General features: G+C 39.0%; 1 protein-coding gene and 1 long non-coding RNA gene across 2 annotated transcripts; both read right to left on the bottom strand.

Moving 5' to 3' along the window:
- Positions 1-701: 701 nt before the first annotated feature.
- LOC139142322 (uncharacterized) lies at positions 702-7,292 on the bottom strand. Its single transcript, XM_070712228.1, has 3 exons — positions 6,857-7,292; positions 3,728-3,868; positions 702-2,337 (listed from the first exon to the last, which is right to left on the bottom strand). Exons 1-3 carry the CDS (start codon positions 7,065-7,067, stop codon positions 2,144-2,146), a joined length of 546 nt encoding a protein of 181 aa, XP_070568329.1. The 5' UTR covers positions 7,068-7,292; the 3' UTR covers positions 702-2,143.
- Positions 7,293-11,830: 4,538 nt separating this feature from the next.
- On the bottom strand, positions 11,831-16,930 carry LOC139142321 (uncharacterized). The gene is made up of 3 exons (XR_011554354.1): positions 16,617-16,930; positions 13,798-13,938; positions 11,831-13,081 (listed from the first exon to the last, which is right to left on the bottom strand). It is a non-coding gene; the product is annotated as an uncharacterized lncRNA (long non-coding RNA).
- Positions 16,931-23,967: the final 7,037 nt, after the last annotated feature.

The raw sequence follows: 23,967 nt of genomic DNA, 5'->3' as shown, positions 1-23,967 counted from the left end.
GTTCTACCTTAAGTCTGTGCAGTGGTGAGTTTCTGCCATTCCTGGTGCAACTCCCCCGTACTGCGTTCACCCCAGTTACATGTTTCATGATATGACAACAGAGAATATATCATCGCGTTTATCACATTCTCAAGTTAACAAATCACAAACTTGGATTGAGGACGATGCTTGTCCTTTAAGGTAGTGCTCGCCTTGACACGGAGGTTCGCTCAAAATTTCCATGAGAAACCTTTGATTCGTTTTATTTCAAACCAAAGGATGAAATAAGGGGTCACTATTCAAAATTCGGCACTAGAGAAACAAAATGTAAATTTGACTGATATTTAAAATTCAGAATCGACATTGTACCCATTTCAATCCAATAGTTCCAATATCTCTCCCAGGGGCGCATTGCCAAAGATAGGTCGCATTCATAAATGAATTTTTGATCACGCCAGGCTGTCCCAGAGACAACTCACAATGGGCACGTGACCTCGAGACAATAATACCCACAGTAAACATTTAATAACACTAAAAGGATTGTGGTCAAACTGGCCCTCATCCGATCGACAGAAAAAAAATCACGACCAAGCGCGAAATATGCAGGAGTTGTACCAACGTCCTTTCGGACAATTTAGCGGCCTTTCAGGGCACCCATGGCTGTAAGTTAAAGTCAATCAACTATTGTCGGGTTTGTCGAAACATATTTCAAACCAGCGCGGTTTTCCTCACGGGTTAAACTTTATTGAAAATCTATTCCAAAATTATAAATCTAAATATTATTGTTCTTTAAAATCACGTTTCAGATTTCTTTCAACGGCCGCTTGAAATACACAGCAGAGGCTATTTTGACAATACTGATCTTGTTGACAGAAAATTAAAAAAAAATAAAACGCAAATGAATATCAACAACTAAATAAAGATGGCATCGTGGTATTACAACACTATAAAAAATAAAATATGCAAGAGTATGCCACTTTCAATATATAATGAATGATTAGGCACATTAGACTGGCGTGAACTTTAACTGCCGCATCCTCTAATATAGTTCATTAGTATGCTAGATATATTGAAAATAAGGTTATCTTGACTTGTATTCGCTTAATATCTTCGTATATGTGTTTTCTAGCTCGACGAAGATTTCAACATATACATCTTCTTGTAAAAAGTATCGAATTTTTCAATGAACCCTTTGGTTAAATATTTGGTGTATACCTTAAAGGTATGCTGCCACCTGTTCCAATTTTTACCACAGTTACCATGGAAAGAGAAAATCTAACCAATCACAGATTTTAAGCGGGTGGCCGCTTTTAAAAAACAGCGCCCTCACATGGGCATTTTGAATACCAAGGAACGCCCCTTTGACCATATATGGGCATATTTAGATTACAGGTGACTGTATACCTTTAATATATGATCCCTGATAAAACCTGAAATTGGCCATACGTTATCGAGAGAACGTTGTAGTATGACTACAGTCCCATCAAATGATCAAATATAATTCTTGAATAGTGCAAAGATACATTTAGAGAAGTTTACGTCCTTTTGTTTCCAAAATAAGTTAACATTTTAGGTGAAGACAGTGTCATCTTGTCATACAATATAGTTATGCTGTTGCTTGCTCTGTTGCTTGCTCTGTGAAGCATGGCATTTTCGCTTGAAGGTTTACAATTAAGGGCGATTGAGGCTTCTTGGTGGAACACCACACCCGCCTGCCACTTTCACAACGTGAGGGTACTGCCATTGGCTGCAGTGTGTCGAGTATGTCGTGATGAAGCCGCAGAGAAAGCAGCAACTTCACCGCTTCCGGCGACGTTGAAGATGCGGCGTGATTTCTCAGACTATGGCGTTTCCAGTCTACAGTTCCCAGAGACAGATTGCCCGTTGCCCTATGATGACGTAAAAGTGATGTCGTTTCGCTGAGCGATATCCTACACTGGCAGCGCATGCCTATCACGTTTTATTCAAATCACTCTCGACTTTGAGCAACAAATTAATGAATAGGATTTTCATACAACAAATTTAAATAAAAATCCGTTTGGTCCAATTATTTTGTACACCATCAAGTATAAGAGACAACGAGCTCAACCCACTAAATAATGTCTTGTTAGTTCTGGTTAATCCGGTAATAGTTCGTTAATACTACTGTTGATCAAGAACAGCGCTAGACTGCTCCAGATGAGGCCATGTAGTCCTTCGGTTCGTCATCTTTGAAGCCGAGTATCAGCATAACGCCGCCAACGATGTAGAAGGGAATCGACCCCCAGGCAAGAATGAGCGAGTATCCGTATCTGAGTTCGTTCTCTGAGTCACGTATTTTTAAGGCGTACCAGATCGTCGCGCACAGCATGTTCACACCTGCAGGAGCAATGAATGTTAAAAAGGTATGCATAAATAGCAAACAAATACACAAAGAAAAGGTTTTCATTCTCAGAAATGTTATGGCAAGATTACAATAGTCTAACGCATGAAATTAATGTAATATATGTTCCAGCAAGTAATACCCTAGATATTCCAAAGGGACTGAGCCCTTCTTCCTTAATAGGTCCACGTCAGTCACTAATTTCCAATTGATAACTGTCAATTCTCGGTAACTTAAATACGATTTTGCCACCTAAGTGAGTCATAAAAGTATCAGCCGGTCGACCATATTTTCAACACGGCTGGTTTCTACAGCTAAAATCGGTGGTAAAACACATGAGAGTTCAGAAGCAAAAATAAACGTTTACGTTATACAGGAATTTAATACAAGAAATGCTTAAAAAGAGGAGACTATGAATTGGTTTCGCGAGTTCACGATCAAACAGAAATTTCTTGTGCGTCAGCGGTTACATTTGAGTATAAAGTATTTATGAGATCACTATCTCAAAATTTAGCTGTGGTCAGATGTCGAGTATTGTACCCACAATGCATTTCATATCATTCAGTTTGACCCCTCAGCACCAGACATAACCTATTTAAGGTAGCGATATTTCAGTTCCTTTGCCTTTCATGCATGCCAATAGAGCCATTATGTAACTAAGAGCAGTAACGATTCGTTAGTGTGCCCTCTGTGGTAAGTTTATTGTTTTCTCTTTTAATATCGTGTCCAACTTCCTGATCCAGAATGATTCCCTGAATAGATTTTGTTATAGTGTCTACCAAATCGAAACATAACTTTTTCGTAACGATTATGTGTGTTAACTGCACTGGCACAGTTGAGCCATGGAGATTGAACCCAGGGAGGTGTGTTGCCTCCATTGTTCTGGTCAAGGTTTGCGTACTTCGGTGATTATAACCAGACCAGAAGTTCAAACAATGTTGTTGAAACCCATCGGTCCTGCGAGATTTGGGAGAGCGGTTCAAACTGATGTGTAAATTGTTCGCAATATACTGCTTGAAAAAAATTGCCAGAATCTTACTCGTTGAAAATCTGATATATTCTTTGTAAACTGCATTCGTTGCAAAGCCAAAGAAAAGTACACGGACTGAGATACTGGCAGGCACAATCTTGTGAACCATTCGCAAGCCATTTGTTTGAAAGCTCTTTGCCTTGGAGAAAACTTTGATCACACTGTGTGACTCAAAAGAAGAAATAAGATATGACGCGAACTTGAGGGTCTCAAAATGAGGAGGGCGCTGATAAGATAAAGCATATTTATAGCTTGAACTTGTTCTCATTTATTCATAGTTGTCGTTTTATCGTGTCTAATATTGAGTCATATTAATTCAAGCAAATGAATATTCGAGAGCAAAATGACATACGTACCACATGCCATGATAAGGACTGATGCAACGTTCAATGCTCTGATCCATTTTTTCTTTTGGCAGACGATAATGGGGACAACCAGCGCCCCCAGAGCTACTATGGCCCCAAAGATGCAGGCAAATCGGCAATATCGTATGGCAGCTGGAAGAGAAAAAGTGATAGAACGGTTATGTGAGCCAAATGTTCGGAAAATTAACATTTGAAGTGGATTCGCGGATATTGTACAACCTCGTGATCATATCGGTAGAGGTGTTGTTACATTAAGTGTCTCGAGGAAAATAGGCAGCTTTAGAGAGAGAAGTGCCGATGGCAACATTAACAGTAATATGGCAGACTACTTATGTTGTTTCGTTGTACATTGTTACCTCGACATTCACCAACGAACAAAGAACACAAATAGTCGCGTTTTCTCTCATTTTAAATTAGCGTTATGGTAGTGCCCCAATTGTTTTTAATTACCCAGATTTGAAGACGTAATTTTCTGAGTTCATGAAGGAACACAACAGCGATTGCAGGCGGTGACTGGTCTAGAAGAGTGGGTAAACGCCCACATATTAATGTAATGCGAGTTCGTAGCTTGGATCCTGGCGGACTGAAATGACGCGATGCGGATCAGCCGATGATAGGGCCCTCTATACTGTCAATGGTAAGCTGACGCATTGAAAAGTTACATGAGTAGTGGATCAGGAAAATTACGAAGTGTGATTTTTTGTGCCAATATTCATTCTAATTATCTGCTGGTCGTTCTCATTCTACAAGATGACCTCAGTGAATTAAGTGCCCTGCACAAACATTCCTGTATATATTATCGTGTCCCTCTATCCATGCTCAGACAGCATGCACTTCCGAGTCACTCTTTGCGATGATGTATGAGAAAGAAAGAGAGACTATTTCTCTCTGTCTGAAATAGCTAGAATCGTTCAGTAGCGCCTCATAGCTGTACGGTGTGTATATAACAGTACCTCCACACACACACACACTCACACACACACACACACTCTCTCTCTCTCTCTCTCTCTCTCTCTCTCTCTCTCTCTCTCTCTCTCTCTCTCTCTCTCTCTCTCTCTGTTTATGGAGAACTGCAATTTACCTGGCACAATAGAGTTTTCTAGCGACAGCATAATGCTTAATGTAAACGTAATTTCAATCATGCCTCAGGCTATCCCATTGTTAGAATGGGGTCAAATTCAAATACCGATGCATGAGTGGCTGAGATAGCCAATGAAAAGAAACATCTACCATTGAACTGCATACTTGGAACGTCACCTATTGAATATGGTAATATTGATCTTTATGCTCCGACAGAACAAAAAATTCCAGAGACGTTGTTTTGAATTATATTAAATAAACTTAGTTTTTGTATACGGTCTGAACTGTGCGGGAATATAGTTTCAGATCTAGAAACGTGAGTGTGAGGTTACAGTCCGAACATGTATTTTGAAAGTGCTAATATCGCCTGAGTTCGTTATTGAGTCCGAGCAAACAAACGTCGGATAGTGAATGGCCTACTCCAATGACGCATTGTACAAAAAGGGGAAGGATTTCAAGCGAAACGACGCTCTCTCACCTCAAGTAAACGCACATGAGCTACGTTACGCCATCCTATAACGACTCGCGGATTTATTGTATGATCTGGCTTGCAAAATGTTCAAGCCTGTCATCGGAAACGCCCGGGGTCTATCTAGTCTCATGCCCAAACATTTTGTCTCTCTCGAGCTCGTTTTGCTTTTTATAGAGCGACACCGTGACTCGCCTAACATACCATAAACACGCCTACGTGCACAGGTCACTCGGTTGTTTTTCAGTATACTGGTGATACTAATGGGTCTTTTGTTAACCGAAGCGTTCAGCAGGCGGGTCACAAATAAGCGCGTTCTTGAAATGACAGTCGCGTGTATCAAACGGTCATGTCACCGATCAGACATGACAGGGAAAACGTTCAAGGATTTTAATATTGTGACTCGTTAAGATTGCGTTAATGCGTCAAACTCGAGTAATAGGTACCGAATAGACTATATATATATATATATATATATATATATATATATATATATATATTGTTTATGGTAGTTGGTTTATTTCTATTTTCAATAGACGCAAGCGCTCCCACTACATTTCGTGTGACTGGTCTCATCACGGTGACAAGATGACGTCACTAGTACTGTTTCATTGTATGTAAACATTTGACCTGCCAGATCGACCGCGCATGTTACAATTAGAGTTCATCGCAAAAATATGGTCAAATAGCGCTCTCTCTCTCTCTCTCTCTCTCTCTCTCTCTCTCTCTCTCTCTCTTTCTCTCTCTCTCTCTCTCTACGTAAATCATGAATTGCCTCTCTCAATTTACCTAAATCATGAATTGACAGGATGTGATCGCCTGAAATACTTGTGGCGCAGATGTAAATGAAGAAAAAATTCACCTTCAGGCTGTTGGCCTCGTTTTGAAATTCGTCATTTCAATGGCTGTATTATCGCTTCCACTTTCTATATCTGTGAGGCATTTATAGGATAATTTTAATCAAAATACGCATGATTGCTCGCCAATACTAAGGCTTTAACATTAACGAAATGCAGAGAAATGTGATACCAGTTGATGATCGGCCTCATTTTAAAAGAAGAAGTGGATTACGATCGGCAACCGCCAAAATGTCACCTCATAATCGACAAGTCACGTGCCCGGAGGCTCGGGCAAAAAAAAGCTGGCTTCGTCGTTGTTTACACGCTGGGCCTTGGATAATGATTTGAATAGCATTTGCTCAGCCCAGCGGAACGGCGTTGGGTTGTATTGTTGGAGAAATGCCACCTCTTTTGAAGGGTAGGGAATTTCAATATAGTTGCGTCGCGCTGTTTGTGTCGGTGTGCATGTGCATTGAAACAATACCACATGAAGAGTTACGCAGCCCCACTCGACTTTGAAAAATGCAGGCATTTACCTTACGCGTTGTCTCTCGGATACACAGAGCAAACTCGCCTTTCAAATCGGCGCGAATCTGCAAATGTGACGCGCGGGATGACTGGCGCAGGTATTGGAGGTATTGGAACAGGCATAAGAGAGCTCGAGGTTTGTGAAGGTACATGAATTTTACTCGTTATATGCAAATGAAAGTATGGATCGAGCATGAGTCTTACCATCGACCTTGGTGATGCCAATGTTATTGCAGAGCTTATTCGTCCAGTTTTGGTCTTCATACTCCGCGCAAGTCGTCCATAGCCCGCTGACGGTAGTGAGGCCGTACGCTCGATTGTACTCCCACGTGGGCGTGGCGCAGGCGACAACGGTCGCAGCGATTGCAACTAAGACTGACACGAAGCCACAGAAAGTTTTCAGCTTTGAAGGCATTTTCAGAGTTAAAGAGATGCTCTCCTTTTACCCGAGCGGTAGGACGTTAATCACTGCTGTTCCGAAGCGCCGTACTTTCAGTGTAGTTTCTTCGCGCGTCCACTAGCTTCGTTCTACGCACACCAATTTGTGCAAAACGACTGACGTGCAACCGTGACCCATAAACGATGACTCCTTTACCGCTGAGCCCGTTGCGGCTGGGCTGATGAGCTGATTGGTCCAGGTCTAACACGTGAGCATTCCAGGCTACCGTACAACAATCGCCAAGCGAATTTGTAAACAAAGAGACAAAACCATCGTGGCTACAAAACAAGACAATTAAAACGCGGCAGCATAGCGAGGAAGCGCGAATGAAAGCAGGGCAACATTTTTGAGGGCTGTTTCTTGCATTGAGGCCCCGGGTCCTTTTCTACACGCATATTCAAGATTTCTAAGGTACATGTAGGCCTATATCGAAATTTAAAGGTTAGGCTTTTTGGTGGGAGCAAATTCATTTGTGCTAGTGTCTGTATATATGTGATAGAATTTGACCTTCCGTTCGTAAATCTCAGGACCAGCATGCCTTGGGGAGCCCACACCTGCCAATTCAGGAAAACTACTAGCGCGGTGAAAAAAAGACGATTTACAATGTCATCCGTACGTAGGCTGGTGATGACTTGTTTACGTGGTTCAGTGTAGGACAATAAGTCCTTTCTTTACTAAAAAAGTGTATCTCTATTTATTGTCTCGTAGGTTTAGTTGGCCTCATAAATATATTCCGATATTTTGGAAGCCCAACAAGCCCTAATGCTCGACATTGTGTTCGTGAACAGCTGCAGCGATTCAGGTTACTAAAAAATTACTGGACAAACAAGGCAATCGTAAAAATAGTTGTCAAAGGGAGTGTTTTTAATGAAAGAGCGCTTGATTCTGGTGTTAAGAGGACGTGACCTGTGATGAAGTGTCGTGCGCATCTATCATTGTCATACAGCCTGTGTCGTAACCTATTTACTGGTTTGAATCGAACAATACTCATCGCCGCATTTGTACAATACGCATCCAAATGTGCGTGCAGGGCAGGGACGGAAACCTATGGAAGCATATGCAAAGTAGGAGCTCGACAGAAAAATAACTGGCAATCTCCCCACGGGAACTTCTCGACGTACTCAGTCATTTTTATTTCACTGTGAGTTGTTGAAGTCCCAACAGCTGTTACGTAGAGTTAAATAGCTTTCTGAACCAAAAGAGCGTCTTCTAGCTATACAGCATTTGACGTCTACGTGAGCTATACAGTGAAAGTTTGGAACGTCATCACCCCTGCATTAAAGCCTATGGTGAATTGAAGGGGCGCACGAATGCTTAGGGACGGACCATTAGATCTTGGGAGGGGGGGTGGTCAAAAACAGAAAAAAAAAATTTTTCAGAGCAGAAAGTTAAGAAAAAAAAAATCTTCAAACTAGTTTGCAAAATAAAAAAAAATAAATAAGAAGACAAAGGCGTAAAAAAAATCTTCAAAAGTCTTTAAAATTTTGAATTTTTTTAGATTTTACCGACAGTAAGCAACTTTCTGTATTTTTAATACATCAGCCCGGCACATTTTTAATTTTAATTTATACATTTAGAGTGACTGTATCCCTTATTTTGGAAGTTGTAATTATCTTATCTTTTCAGGACTTTTGTATTCTGATCACTTGAAAATTAGGAAATTATAGAGCCTGTTTTCTACTTGTTTCCTGCGTACAAACCAAGCAGGTACACTAGGTAAAACCACAGTCCAAACATTGAAACTATGGTATGGTTGTCAAGACAGAAAGTTGTATTTGCCTTTTAAGATCAAGGTAAACAGATGCAGGCCACATCAGTTTCATTTTTTTCACAGCATTTTATTACAATGATGAATGCAAGAATGGGTGAACAAGTAGAAACACGTCAATAATGATAAAACAACATATCAAGTCATTATGTATTATTTTGCTTTTAAAAAGGCATTTTCAATTCTTTTTTCTCAAAAACAGCCTCAAATAACAACAGCAACACATGTTTTAACATTCAACAATACACTATGTAGAATGCCATCTATCCAACAAATCCCAACACAAAAACACATAAAAGGGTTGAACTTTGAAAGTTTCTCGATAACAAATACTGAATAAATCTGCATGATTAATCGTTTTTGTGTAGCAAATTTCAAAGAAATTGGACAAGCCCTTTCAAAGAATACAGATTTTTTGACCATGAATGGCATAAATTGCCCAAAAGACAAATATTGAAATTTCAACACATCTATACACATCCAATTAATTTGGAAATGCTGCTACAGAGAAATAGATGTTTTGACTAAAAAAGGGCAACAATTGCTCTAAAAACACAAATATGCAAGTTTCACTATATTATTTAGCTTATTTTAGCTTCTCAGCTTGTCAAAATCAATTGTAAATCATGAGATATGCATGATGTTTGGTGGGGTGAATGTAGGCATTTCTCCACGCAGTAGAAAGGGAAGCCAGGAAACCAAAATAGTCAATTTTCAAAACTATACGAAGCTACTGAGGAGCAAGAAGACCATGTTTCAGAGGAAGATGTGTAATCCGAAAAAATGCTCCCAAAGTGCCACCAAATAACACCATTTTCATCTCTATTTTTCAAAAGCTCCAACAGCGGGAGGGGGGACACCCCCCTCCTGACCTCCCCCAGCAAAAATACTCCCCAAGTGCCACAAATAACACCATTTTAATCTCTATTTTTCAAAAGCTCCAACGGCAGGAGGGGACACCCCCCTCCTGACCTCCCCCCGCAAAATACTCCCCAAGTGCCACCAAATAACACCATTTTAATCTCTATTTTTCAAAAGCTCAAACGGCAGGAGGGGACACCCCCTCCTGACCACCCTCCGCAAAAGTACTCCCCAAGTGCCACCAAATAACTTCAATTTTAATCTCTATTTTTCAAAAGCTCCAACGGCAGGAGGGGGACACCCCCTCCTGACCTCCCCCCCCCCCCCGCAAAAATACTCCCCAGGTGCCACCAAATAACACCATTTTAATCTCTATTTTTCAAAAGCTCCAACAGCAGCAGGGGGACACCCCTCTCCTGACCTCTTCCCAGTGACCGCTTGCGTGGCCGCTTGTGGTGCTTGGCACCACATGTTTGCCCTCTTTATCTTCAGACAGCGACGAACGAAAAAAAAATTATAAATCTGAAAATTTACTCTCAAAAAAAAATTTGCAAAGCTAATCTCAATTGGAAAAAAAAAATTTCAGAAATTTACAATAGTAAAAAAAAAAATTTTCACAATTTCATTGTGACCACCCACCCCCTCCCAAGGTCTAATGGTCCATCCCTTATACTACCACACTGAAATGTTGAAAATATGCAAATTATATTATAGGGTTATTCACAAAATACGGCCCTGTATGGACGAGCGCTCAGTGAGTGACGTATTGGACGAGCCGAAGGCGAGTCCAATACGTCACTCACTGAGCCCGAGTCCATACAGGGCCGTATTTTGTGTATAACCCTATTATTATACACCTCCCTCTATTAATCGTCCGTCTAAACTAATTCTATGGTAAATTTTGAGGGATGCGGCACGCGCGAAATGAGTGAAACGGGCGCGATAGTTGAAATAAAATTGCTACAAACCCTGAAAATTTGAGCGTCGCGCGTCTCCCGTATTCGGGACTCCGCGTACTATACAAAATACGGAAAGTTATTGGACGGTCAAACTCCCATAGGTTACGGCAGTAGGTGTATAATAATTAGGCTTATAGAGCTTTTCCATGTCCTTGTAGTTACAAGATGTGACGCAATAAACCCTTTCGTTTTCAATGCCATAATGTCAGCGTTTTATTGATCAGAGACAAAGGGTGTTCTAATAGGTTACACACAAAATTCTGTGTCATGCGCAGAAACGGGCTCATGAGACGTATCGCTATTGGACGAGCTTTTGGCGAGTCAGACGAGCCAGGCACGGACCCGTCGCCCGATCCGTGAACGTACGTATTTGAAAACGACCCTTAGAGTATTATTCAAGGAAGGAAAGCAGTTCCGAACCACTCGATGAGTTCGCAAAACTTGGCTCGACGCTTAGCCCAGTAAACATTGCTACTGAAGCATTTTCAACTTAGTAAACACAGACCGTGACGGGAAGGAACGAATACCAATTGTTCTCTGCAAAAACTGGGCGTACTTACACAAATAATATTACTGAATTATCAAACATGGCTATATGCAAATTAAATGTTCTCATAAACTGAGTTTTCAGCTTTCGTAGATGTATGTGATTCGTAACGTTTGTCATTCATTTCAACCCATTCAGCCAAACGCATTCAGTACATATGTCAGACAACAGACAGCAATAGTAGTTTGTTTACCATTCGTGGCAAATAACCCCGTTGAGTGGCTTACAGATTTTAGATTGCTTCTAATTTTAGTTCCAATGTTTGTGCAATACCGATGCGATCAATGAAAAGAACTGGGAATTTTTATGATAATTACAAACCGTCTGTGATAAAGAATGACCACCGTTGGTTCAAATGCTGTCTCAATATGAAAATGTTTCTATCATTGTCATATAAATAAATGCAAATAAAGCCCGCCGGTGTTTTTTTTTGCATTCCACTATCAAAACAACGACTGTTATGTAGTATTTTGTATCTAAAGTTGTGACAAATGTTTTCTTGTAGACACTGAAAGGTAGCAATGGTTAGATTTTTTAAATTAAGAACAACTCAACATCGTTACTGTTTCCTGTAACTCGCAACTGTAACCCAGAGTGTTTCTCTAGTACCAAAATTTGCCCGGTGACCCCCCCCCCCTTTTTTTTCATTCTTGATTTGATAAGAGAACAGTTGAAAGTTTGAGCAAAAGTTAAATTTTTCACTTTAGATGCGAATCATTTCGAGGTCTGCACACTTTCACCGTCCCAGTTACATGAATCCAGACAAGTAAGCTTCTAAAAGTTGAAAATGCCATAATTTACAAACAACCATAAACAATCATGATGTTATACGTTTTATCTTACTCATCAGATAATTTCTTGACTTTGAAGAGCGTTATGTATCCGGAGTACTTTCATTTTCAACAAGATTACACCATCAATAAACTCGCTGAGAAGAGGATTACAAACACATACTTTAATATTTATACACAATTACATTTACAGAAGTGGCTTCATTTATTGTTATTTAATTTCAAATGAAGGCCCAAAATTAGGAGTATAAGTATTCTATTGTCGATGAAATGACGACTTTCTAATACTAAGTCATAATATATTCTTCCTTGCATCCATGCAAACATACACAGATGTCACATAATACATGTACATAGACACATTGTAGACAAAATGCATGCATGCATACATACGTACATACATACATACATACATACATACATACATACATACATACATACATACATACATACATACATGCATGCATGCATACAGACAGACAGACAGACAGACAGACAGACAGACAGACAGACAGACAGACAGACAGACAGACAGACATACTTTCACTTTCTGATAATTTGGACTGTGATACGAGGGTACAGTCTTACATACGTTTCATTATTGATTCAGTATGTCATTTTGGCAAATAGAATGAGATAAGAAGTCCGTGATTTTTGTCAATGGTTATAAATATAAAATTAATTCCGTTGTCACATGTATGCGTCGACACTTTTCACGGAGGCCAACTTGTCGATTAGAACAACGATACAGCTGATAACGAAGGCCGCGGTACTCACAAACGTCTCTCAGAGAACACAGTCAAGTTCCCTTTGTCGGTCCAACAGGTACAAAAAAGCCTGGTTTTCACTCGGACGAAGCGAAAGGAAACCTCAGGTAAGAGACACGTCCTGTCCCAGCAACTCAATGGGTGACTTTATCACCCCTACCAGTACCAGTCCACCGCCGACCAACGCTACGGGAACCGACAACCAGGCCAATATTATGGAATATCCAAAGTCGTAGGCAGGCGCTGACTCAGACTGCCAGACGGCAAATGATATAGTTCCAAGCGCAAACAACACACCTGTATGTATAAAGAAACAGCTATTGTAACTTTTCACATAACTTTTTCTCTTTGTCTTGCGACGAAAATTGTGTTTTATTCTTGTTGATATGGTGAATGTGGCAAAACCTACCTTGACGCGGTAGGAGATGATATCAGTGACATAAATACATTTTCTTGCATATCCAAATTGGGAACATTTTTACGAAACGGAACTTAGTTTCGGCCGACAGGCTGTCTTAGCACATGCACTGGCAGACAACAAAATATACTAGTAGTCATCAGTGGAGGCTAATATTTTACACCTAAAAACGGATATCTATGTAGCATTGCTTAAAATATAATACAACTGATTAAGGATGATGAAAACGACAAAAACTAAGTAGAAGTTTTAAAAAAAACTTACCTGTGAGGTAAAGGCATAATGCTGTAAAGTATTCGCAGCGGGAGGTAAAATAATTGCGTCGTTCGAACTTATTATGGACTCCCTAGAATATCATCAATCAGCACAACAACAAACCTTCGAGGAATTTCGGGTCATAATCAGAAACGACCGTAAAACTTCGGGATATGAAAAATACGCTCGGGAAATGACATGTTTTTATCGATATCTCGCGATCCGCGCGCAGTCGCAACGTCAAATATCGACCGTTGGCATTAGAAAAGTGTGTTTTAAAATGTTACCAAGTGGGAGTGCCACTTTAATATAACACCATGTCTTAAGATCAAAACCTCACCTGTTCCCATGATTACACAACTTGAGATCTTCCCGAACTTCTTGTCGACCTTCTTGAAGTACACTAACGGAGGAACCGACAAAGACGAAGCTAGTATCACAATCGATGTGACGGCGGCAAAACGAGTGAAGTGAACGGCAGCTGAAGAAAAGTCGAGAAGTGCAGGGTAAAAATGTGTTGGACGCTAAAGAATATAGTTTCATAGGTATTCAGGATAATGCTTTTGGAAATTTCAATGTAAACATTACATATGATATTGCGTGAATAAAAGCATATTCATATGGGTTGTTTTATTTTAATCATCCACAAATAGACAAAGTATAGTATATTACGTTTTTCGCCTCTATCTATCTATCTATCTATCTATCTATCTATCTATCTATCTATCTATCTATCTATCTATCTATCTATCTATCTATCTATCTATCTATCTATCTATTATCCATCCACCATCCATCCATCCATCCATCCATCCATCTGTCTGCTTATTTACCTATCTGCCTGTCTGTCTACCGATGGATCGATCTGTAAGACTACCAATCTATCTATCTATCTATCTATCTATCTATCTATCTATCTATCTATCTATCTTTCTATCTCTCTATCTTTCTATCTATCTTTCTATCAATCTATCTATCTATCTATTTTATCTATTTGGCTAGCTATCTATCTGTCGGTTGGTCGGTTAGTCGATCTGTAAGATACCTATCGATTTATCTAGGTAGCTAGCTGTCTCTCCGTCTCTCTGTCTGTCTGTCTCTGTCTATTTGTCTATCTATGTATCTATTATCTATCTATCTCTTTGTTTCTTTGTATGTATGTCTGCGTTTATATGTCCATCCGTCTGTCTGTCTGTATATTACATTAACGTGTATGTAATCCATCCATCTTTTCCCGCCTATTTTGCTGGCATACCTATATAATAGCGGTAGTGCCTATTCACATTTCGATTCTGTGAAGTACTTCCCTCCGTATAATAGTTTGACGTTATAGTATATCGCTTACAAGACAGAGATATATAGCTGTATAAGCAACTCGTGTTTCTGAGTATTTACGAACCGGCTGCGTTAGCATGCCTGTGGCCACCTCGCAAATCGTACACAATTCAAATCTCAGACAGAGATGGATGTTGATGACTTCACTTAATAGAGAGTGCTGGGTGTGAGATTAGTGATGTCAGAGGTCACTGCCTCGTAATAAAATAGAGTAGTTGCTACTCAAATATCTTCGAAATGAAGTCTTGACGCCAGGGTTACTCTATTCAATGCCTAGCTGCGCTCATTTGTCAGGTTGCTGAGCAATTTCTCGGGTCCAGTATGTAGTTCTAACAACACAAAATCCACAATGCACAGAGATGACATGATTCGACCTTTGACATTGCATCATTAAACTCATCAATGCGAAAATATGGTGTCCTTTAACGTCATGTGTTTGGATAAGGAGAGATTTTCCAATGCACGTACGCAGGTGGTAGTTAATAGAACGATATGTCAAGGGAGAATGGGCATCATTGTTGAAAGTATTGAGAGCATAAAAGCCTACATCAGTTTTAACTTCAATCTCACTATCTTCTCCCGAATCGAATAAAGGAAACAGATATGCTGCATAAATCTCATTTTGACCCATAACCTTTTAACTCTCTCCTAGTGAAGCGATCCGATTAAGATAAATGCAACAGTCGACAAGAAAAATCACATTGAGTAAATGGCGATGAGGTGTAGTGCAAAATGCAAAATGAGCTTTTGGTGTATGTATGTATGTATGTATGTATGTATGTATGTATGTATGTATGTATGTATGTATGTATGTATGTATGTATGTATGTATGTATGTATGTATGTATGTATGTATGTATGTGTGTGTGTGTGTGTGTGCGTGCGTGCGTGCGTGCGTGCGTGCGTGCGTATGTATGTATGTATGTATGTATGTATGTATGTATGTATGTATGTATGTAAATGTGTATACACACAAACACACACACACACACACACACACACACACACACACATATATATATATATATATATATAATATATATATATATATATATATATATATATATATATATATCAGACAACTTATGTCTTCATGACAATCAGTATTTTGACGATATACCCGAATTCCACTTGCTCATAAAGTTTGACTAGCTTTGCATCTTGAAAATCTGCATCATGGGTTTTTCAGAGTATGAACTTCAGTGTCTTTCCTCTCTTCCATGGATGGGATGTGTTCCACAGTTAATGCGGGTTTTATTACCCTTGCAATGCAAGGCTGTCATCAACGGTCTACGTTTGGCAACTGAGTCAGACGTAATAGTCTTATCATCTCCGACTATTTTCCGATCGCGACTTCTAAGTTCTGCTAAAAAGGTCGTCCATTGGGTTATGATGCCGAAATGAAGCACTGTGAACTACCCAAGTTCTCCGTCTGATATCGCAAAATGGATAAGCTATGTGAAGAAAGCGAGATCTCCACTTGCGTTAGGTTTTAGCTCGCGGGCAATCGATTTATTTCTTCGCCACTGAATTATGATTTCACTGCGTGAATTTTATACATTGGTTTCCATTACAGGAAGCCTGAGAGAGTGCCAAGATTAATGTGCGGAAAAAGAACATATGCATGCAATCTCAATCACTTGCATGTACATGCATGTTTCTCTAAATGTACTACCAATTGCATTTCATCTGCCCTCGGAATAGGAGTAGATGAAGAATTATCAAAAAAAGCACAACCTTGACTTTGACAAACGTCAGTGACGTGTGAGATGCATTGGACAAAACGTCCTTAAAATTAACCGACCCTTGCAAGTTGTACATTACCTGGTACATTGTCGACTCCTCCACTGACGCAAAGTTTTAAACCCAGCCGAACTGGTACAGGATCGCCACAATCCGATTGTACTGCTCGTCTCGCCGAAGAAAGATGTCTGCTCCAGTACAGCCCAGTTATGAGTGGCCGTCGCCACAGTATATAGGATGACGGCCAAGAAGGACAATCCCAAGCCAAGCAGTGGCAACCATGGGGCACCCATCAGGTAGAGAGATTAAAACGGTCCGTGTTTTATCCGTGCAGACTGGCCAGATGAGGCATATCCATGAACAGAAAGCTCTTGATGGAATTAAAACATTATTTTGTAGGCAGGTCACGTAAACATGGCAATGAGACGAGAACGGTTGTCTCCTATTGGACGGATTATAGACTACATAAAGGTGAATACCTATACGCTGGTCAGGGTGGATCATATTGAAAAGGCTGTATGTTCATTTTTTCGCTCCAAAATTTATAGTCTGATGTTATCAAACTCTTGTCCATATTTCACTTGCCAGCGTAGTATTGCACTGCATTCATTAAAATATGACTGTGTTTGATAAGTGAAAGGAACATGCCATGGTATGCATTCAACATGTAGGATTATCTCGTCCGTTATTTTTATGAAAAATATTCTTTTGAACAAATGAAATTGCTCATTGATAAATTCCATCATAAGAGGCATGTTAGAGATCTGTGACGTCTCGATCTTTGTTTTCGACATCGTACGTTCGGGTCTATAGATTAAAGAATCTCTCCTAAACTAGTCGTCTGTGATACTAATCGGTATCCGGGCAACAAACGCGACACAACGAACATAAATTCTTTTCGTTGTCAAAAAATCTAATGCAGGAACAAAACGTGTCAACTCATATCACCACGCATTACTTCTGTCTCGTGCACTGGTGGTATCAATAAAAGCGACATGAACAATGCGAAACGGTAAACAAAAGAAATAACTCGGCGATATCATCCAGGCACTCGAATCGAATGATCTCCACACACTAAAGAAGATAGGCTACGAACCAACAAAATAGTTCTTGTTTCGCTGATTACATATCCCGAGACAACGTTAATAAGGCGAACTTACGGACTGGCCGGTACTCCACACTTGGTGACATTGACATGTACTCTCCGAGGCTCAGTTCCAGTTCCGTATACATGCATACTTTATGTCTAAACTCAGTGCAACATTTCTGACAGTATCTCTACGACGTCTCTAAGGGTATTGTATAGATAATTTGACAGTTTTCTCATACAGCTCATTCGTGTAAATGGACGTTTCTGGAGAATACTTTTACTTCACGTCACAATGGCTATAATACGATAGCTGTAATGGAGCATTTTATTGTAATGCAAAAGTCATGGCTTTGTTTTGCGACAGAGATATCGTCAATAACAGAAATTACAAGAAAATGTGATTATTCTTAAGAAAGCCCTCTGAAAACTTCCTTGCGGGCAGACGCGGAATAAGGCAAAAGTGACTAACACGTTTTTATGCGATATGAACATGAGCTTCTTGTTGACTTCTTTCGAGTTAAGTTTATCATCGCTGGGATTTTCCTGCTTTGTTAGTTAACAAGATTAGTAACGATTTGAGTACTGTGATTTTTCCCTCCAAATTTTAGTGCAACATTTTACCAATGTTAATGAATTTTTCGGTATTTTTTTATAATTTTGGACCAGATGGACATCACATTTCATTGGCTACAGTTTCTTATCAAAATTTTGGCAAAAAACCTGACTGGGGAATATTTTACAAATGTGGCAAAATTGACATCATTTTGGCGCTCAAAGGGTTAAACGAAATTCTTAATGACTCGCAACTCTTGCAGACTGATCACTCCAGAGGGGTATTTTAACACTTCTGTCTTCTCGTGTAAATTTGTTGTTATGTATGATGTCTTTCATAGCATCCTGATTGCTTCCGTAGCTAGTTGATGCTATTTTGAATTTGTAGCCTGAGTAAAGAGAACTGAGTTTCTTATGGGATAGACCCACCTTCCTTTTTTGTTTATGGTAAATTTTGAATCCGTGTACTATGGCCTTTGAGTGGACGATAAGTCTGAAACCATAACATACGCGAAAATATGTTAGATTTTAACAAAAATGAACATTGTAGGCCAGTTCGCGTGCCTTCGTTTTTCTTTTGCAGATTAGTCAAGACTATCTCAAGAGCGTAAGTAGTTACGTGAATTCCATCTGGAGGAATGCGCATGCGTCAGTCTTCTTCCCAGCTGCCAGCAGGAAGTATGTATAGTGGCTACTGAAGGTAGCCGTCGATTGCAAAAGCATGATCCACAAAAGCGAAATATCAAGCATATGGTTGGGAATGAGAGAACAGCTGAAATTGTCAGAGTTACTGTCAGGCTTAAAACTCTAGTTTCCTGTGCGTTGAAAAGGTGTAAACTGCAAGCGCGCAATGTAAGAACGCAGAACGCTAAGCTTACTCATTCAAAACTGAGCTTCAAACAAAAACTGGTGATACATCTTGCGCACAACTGAGAGGATGCTCATTGTAGTTTACGTTATTTTTACCTCATTTCCTATAACACGTAACATAAAATTGTTCCCGTACAAAATAAATAACGGCCGAAAATCCAAATAGTACTTCTTTGTCTTATGCTTTACATGTTTGCCAAATAAAGTCCAACATTAACAATTCAACCGCCACCGAAAAAAAACGTACAATCGTTTCCGACAACAAGTGACGTGGACTCAATGCAAAGTATAGTCTGACATTCAACTAGCATCAAACTAGGCTACTCCGAAATCCAAAAATTACGTCTTTTTTCTAATAACAGTTTACATGTTTGTATGCACCGACATTCAAATTGATCCCGCTCCGAACTTATTGCGACTTACAATAAAATGTCAGATAATATTTTTATTTCTGCAAATGCCCAGTGGAGTCTGTCAACCAAAACTGTTCCCGCTTACGTTTCGGTTTAAAGCATGCAATGAAGATTACGTTTCTGTACGTCACCACAAGTTTTCTATCTTTTTTGTGAAAATTTTTGCGACGTCTTTTTGTTTCGACAGTTGGGCGAGCAACATTCCCCTCAGTAGAATTTAGAAATATGCCAATAGTTCAAACTTTTATAGCGACAAAATCGCACAGGTGTCTGCTCTGCCCGGTTTGGAAATCTAAGCTTATTGTTTTGTAAATTCTATGAGGGCCACAGAGGGAACGCGATGCCGGTAACGCATGATGCCGTGATTTACAATGTAAACACATTGTTGACATAGCGTTTGTTTTTCAATCTATACCGGAGCTAATCATAGAGCAGACATAATTTGTCTCGACAAACTGAACTGTTATTGGCGGACTGCTCATGAAATGAGTCGAAGTCTAGGGTCGAAGTCAATCTCCATTGAAAATTACGCGATATTTCACAGCACAAATTCATGTCAGTATAGCTTTATGGTTGCGATTGAATTGTTATTAGGTAATATATGCAATACATTTAAAGAAACCAAAATAGAAAAAAATAGAATGGTTTCCATGAACTTGAAAAAAATTAAACAACAACGATCGTGCTTTTTTCGAATCAGCAACTCCTTTTTCCTGTGGATAAACTCAATCACGCTGAAAAAACAGCGTGCTGCTGGTCTGTCTATCGTCGTTATTATAGTAATTCAACGGACAGTACCACCGAAGAACGACGAATGCTCGTTTCCACATATTAGAGAACAGGATGTGCAACTGTTTGACTGAAGTTCACGCATTTCATTACTTAAACGTTTTCTACATCCGGGTAAGATCTTTAAAATTGGAAACCTGCTACTGTGTGTTGTTCTGGCAATATGGTAAATCACTATAGTATAGGGATGATAACGATTTACTCTACAGACCAACCATGGGAAATCTTTAGTCTCAATTAACATTCTTAACGCTAGATAGTGTTTCCACTCTTTGCAATAAGTCTAGATCCACTAATTTCCCGTAAACTATTTCTTTTTTACATTTTGTCATTGAATGAGAAATGAAGAGTCTGACTTACAAAAATACTTTTAGAAATGTATGGTCACTGGACTTGTTTTCAAGCTATAATCTGTTGAAACATAACACTTTTAATGGACTTTTGAAGTTAATTTGGCTGATGAAATTGGTTTTCATGTGTTCTTAATAGATGTGGATAAGATATACAATGATTTCATTCATCATTGCATGTTCACAGAAATATAAATCCTGTACTCCACCATTCATATACTAATTTATAAACCAAGCATGATCAGCCAATTATGTTAAAAGGGACAAAAACAGTTATCACACGCACAAGCAAAGTTTGTCGTCTCCGAACAAAAAATACGGGATTTATTCTCTGGTCGTTCTACGTCACGACAACCCGCGTCTATGTCATCAATTTTGGTGCGTCGGACCTTTTTTTGTCGATCTTCGGTGTGCTCGTAAATATGTAAACAAACAACATGGTGGCCGATGTTTCTCCCACGATCAAAAGTCATGTAATGAAATCGATATTTTCACAGACTACGACATTACTAATCCGAACAATGTAAACACAAGAGTGTACCGCCTGTATATTCCGAAGGAATTACGTGAATAATTTGCGGAAACAACGAACTCGAAGCTGGTCGCGTATACCGTGGGTTCCGTACGCATTGCAAACAGGGTCAGGCGCGACGTTTACTGTGTTCGCGCCGTCGAGATTCAGTCGATATTTGTTCCCGAAAAATAGCGTATCTTCGTCTGTGATAAATTTCTAGAACTATGCTATCTTTGAAATAGAGTATAACTTTGCGGAAGGTAGCCTACATGTAGACCGAGAGCTGTCCTTTGCTCCACACATGAACGAACGTGAGCGCAAATGCACACGACGGACGACTGGAAATGATTGACAACTTGTGCACGGCGTACTGATATTATTCCTAAAGTAGTTCAAAAGTTTAAACGCGGAATCGTCATGGAAAACTTATTTTATTTTGCAAAAAATAACGAATTATTGGCTTGTGCATGTGATAAGTATATTATTCCCTAATATTTTTCTTCATTCAGCTCGGAAAATACTCGTGACGTAATGACCGTGTCACCACTCGTCTTCGACTCGTGGTGACACGGTCATTACGTCACGAGTATTTTCCTTCGCTGAACGAAAAAAATATTAGGGAATAATATCTAAAATACTTCAAATAATATAGAATTGCTTTTCTACACTCTACAATTATCATATCTTCATAAATTATCAACAATTTCCGATTCTCAACCAATTATTCTTTTTATGTACATAGAAATCGATGTTTATTTTGTTGTGTAATACTTTTATGAACAACAAATATAGTGGGAATAAGTATAAACCACTATACGACCCACCCCATGGAATTTTAATCTCAACCTTTTGAACTATCATTGATTTTATAATACTATTAAAATAAAAAGTATATTTTTCCTACTATACTGATCTTGCAAGGTGCAAATATTATTCCCCAATTCTCCGAAAAGGAAAATAAATTGCAACTATGTTTATATATCAGGACACAGTTTTCTTTCATATGTAGATACATTACCGATGATGCATTGCAACATTCCATTTTCCCGTGAAAAATGCTGCTTACTACAAAGTTTGTAAGCTTAAGAGCACATGAACAACTATTTTCATTTTGGCTTGATGTTTATAATGATGTAAAATTTGCGCATGCGTACGTCAAAAAAAATCACAGTTAATCACATTATTCTTGTTATGACCTTTTCATTTATCAAATATCAACCTCAATTTATCTATGCCATGATCCTGGTGTGTTCCCGCACTCTACGTGTTGCTTCTATGGTTGTAGCTGGACTGACACTTATAAGAACACTCTCCCTTCATTTGGCCCGATCACCCGTAATAAAGCTCATGATGATTCGCCATATTTATTACATTGGTGATTAATCAGAGACTCCCTTATTTATATATGGACCTGAAACCGCGAAGGGCAGAATTACATGCAATAGTTACAACGTGTGAACTATATTATGCAGATTTTCTGAATCAGATACAGAGTGATTAAAACACATGACTGACCAACGTCGATTTAACAATTGTTCTTTTCTTTACCTTCGAGTTTTTTGATGGACACTGTTGCATGGACACTGTTGCATGAACATTGTTGCAAAAAGATTAGCCATCGACAAGAAAGTAAATCACCGTCCAACAATACCAGAATAAAACGTGAAGAACGTGTGCATAATAACGAATAGTTTCTAAGTCACTGCATAATATTAAATCTGCATAATATATATTGCACTCGGTGTTACTATTACATGTAATAGTAACATGTAATTTTGCCCCTCGCGGTCTAATGGCCATATATAAGAGCCCTAACATGGATGAACTTAAACTGCTTTCGTTTTTTTACGTTCAAACATTGAAGAAGCCGACCAGCATGTATTGGAAGAAAAAAATGATTGATCATGATAAAATACCACACTGCACCATACCACACCATACCATACCATACCTTACCACACAATACCATACCATACCATTCCATACTATACTATACCATACCATTCCACACTAAACCGTACCATACCAAACCGCAACACATTATATATATATATATATATATATATATATATATATATATATATATATATATATATATATATATATATATATATATATATATATATGATTTTTGAAGTGTGGTAAACTTGCAGAGTCATAGGAATTTACATAGATGTATACAGTAAACTTTTGACCCAAAGCTATCCTACTCATTTTGCATTTTGTGATGACATACAAAGAGAAAACGTGTGAAAAACGTCTGACGTATTCAAAGAAGCTAGCCGATGTCCTAATATGCTTCAAGTGCAAGACGCGTGGTAAACTATGCTTGTTAGTTTAGTTCAAATCTTGGTTCAGCATCAAAGGTCCTGGATTTTCAGACAGACAAATGTGTGTTACGAGCAGACACGAGAATTCAGCCTTGAGTTAAGAAGGGGTAAATGATACAGGGAGATACGCATTGAGACAGAAGATGGACGGAAATGCATTGAGAGTCAGAGAGACATGAGAGCTATGGCCAATAGTTACCGATTTAACATTTTTTACATTTATTACACGAAAGGTCTGCATGAAATACATTCTAAGATCGGCGCCTGGGCTTGCACGAAATACATTCTTTACATTTAATACATTTTTTACATTTATTACACGAAAGGTCTGCACGAAATACATTCTTTACATTTAATACATTTTTTACATTTATTACACGATAGGTCTGCACGAAATACATTCTAAGATCGGGTCGGGTCTAGCTGGGCTTGCACGAAATACATTCTTTACATTTAATACATTTAATACATTTTTTACATTTATTACATGAAAGGTCTGCACGAAATACATTCTTTACATTTAA

This window comes from Ptychodera flava, chromosome 10, assembly GCF_041260155.1.
Source record: "Ptychodera flava strain L36383 chromosome 10, AS_Pfla_20210202, whole genome shotgun sequence".
Taxonomy (NCBI): domain Eukaryota; kingdom Metazoa; phylum Hemichordata; class Enteropneusta; family Ptychoderidae; genus Ptychodera; species Ptychodera flava.
This window is presented reverse-complemented; position numbering and strand designations above follow the sequence as displayed.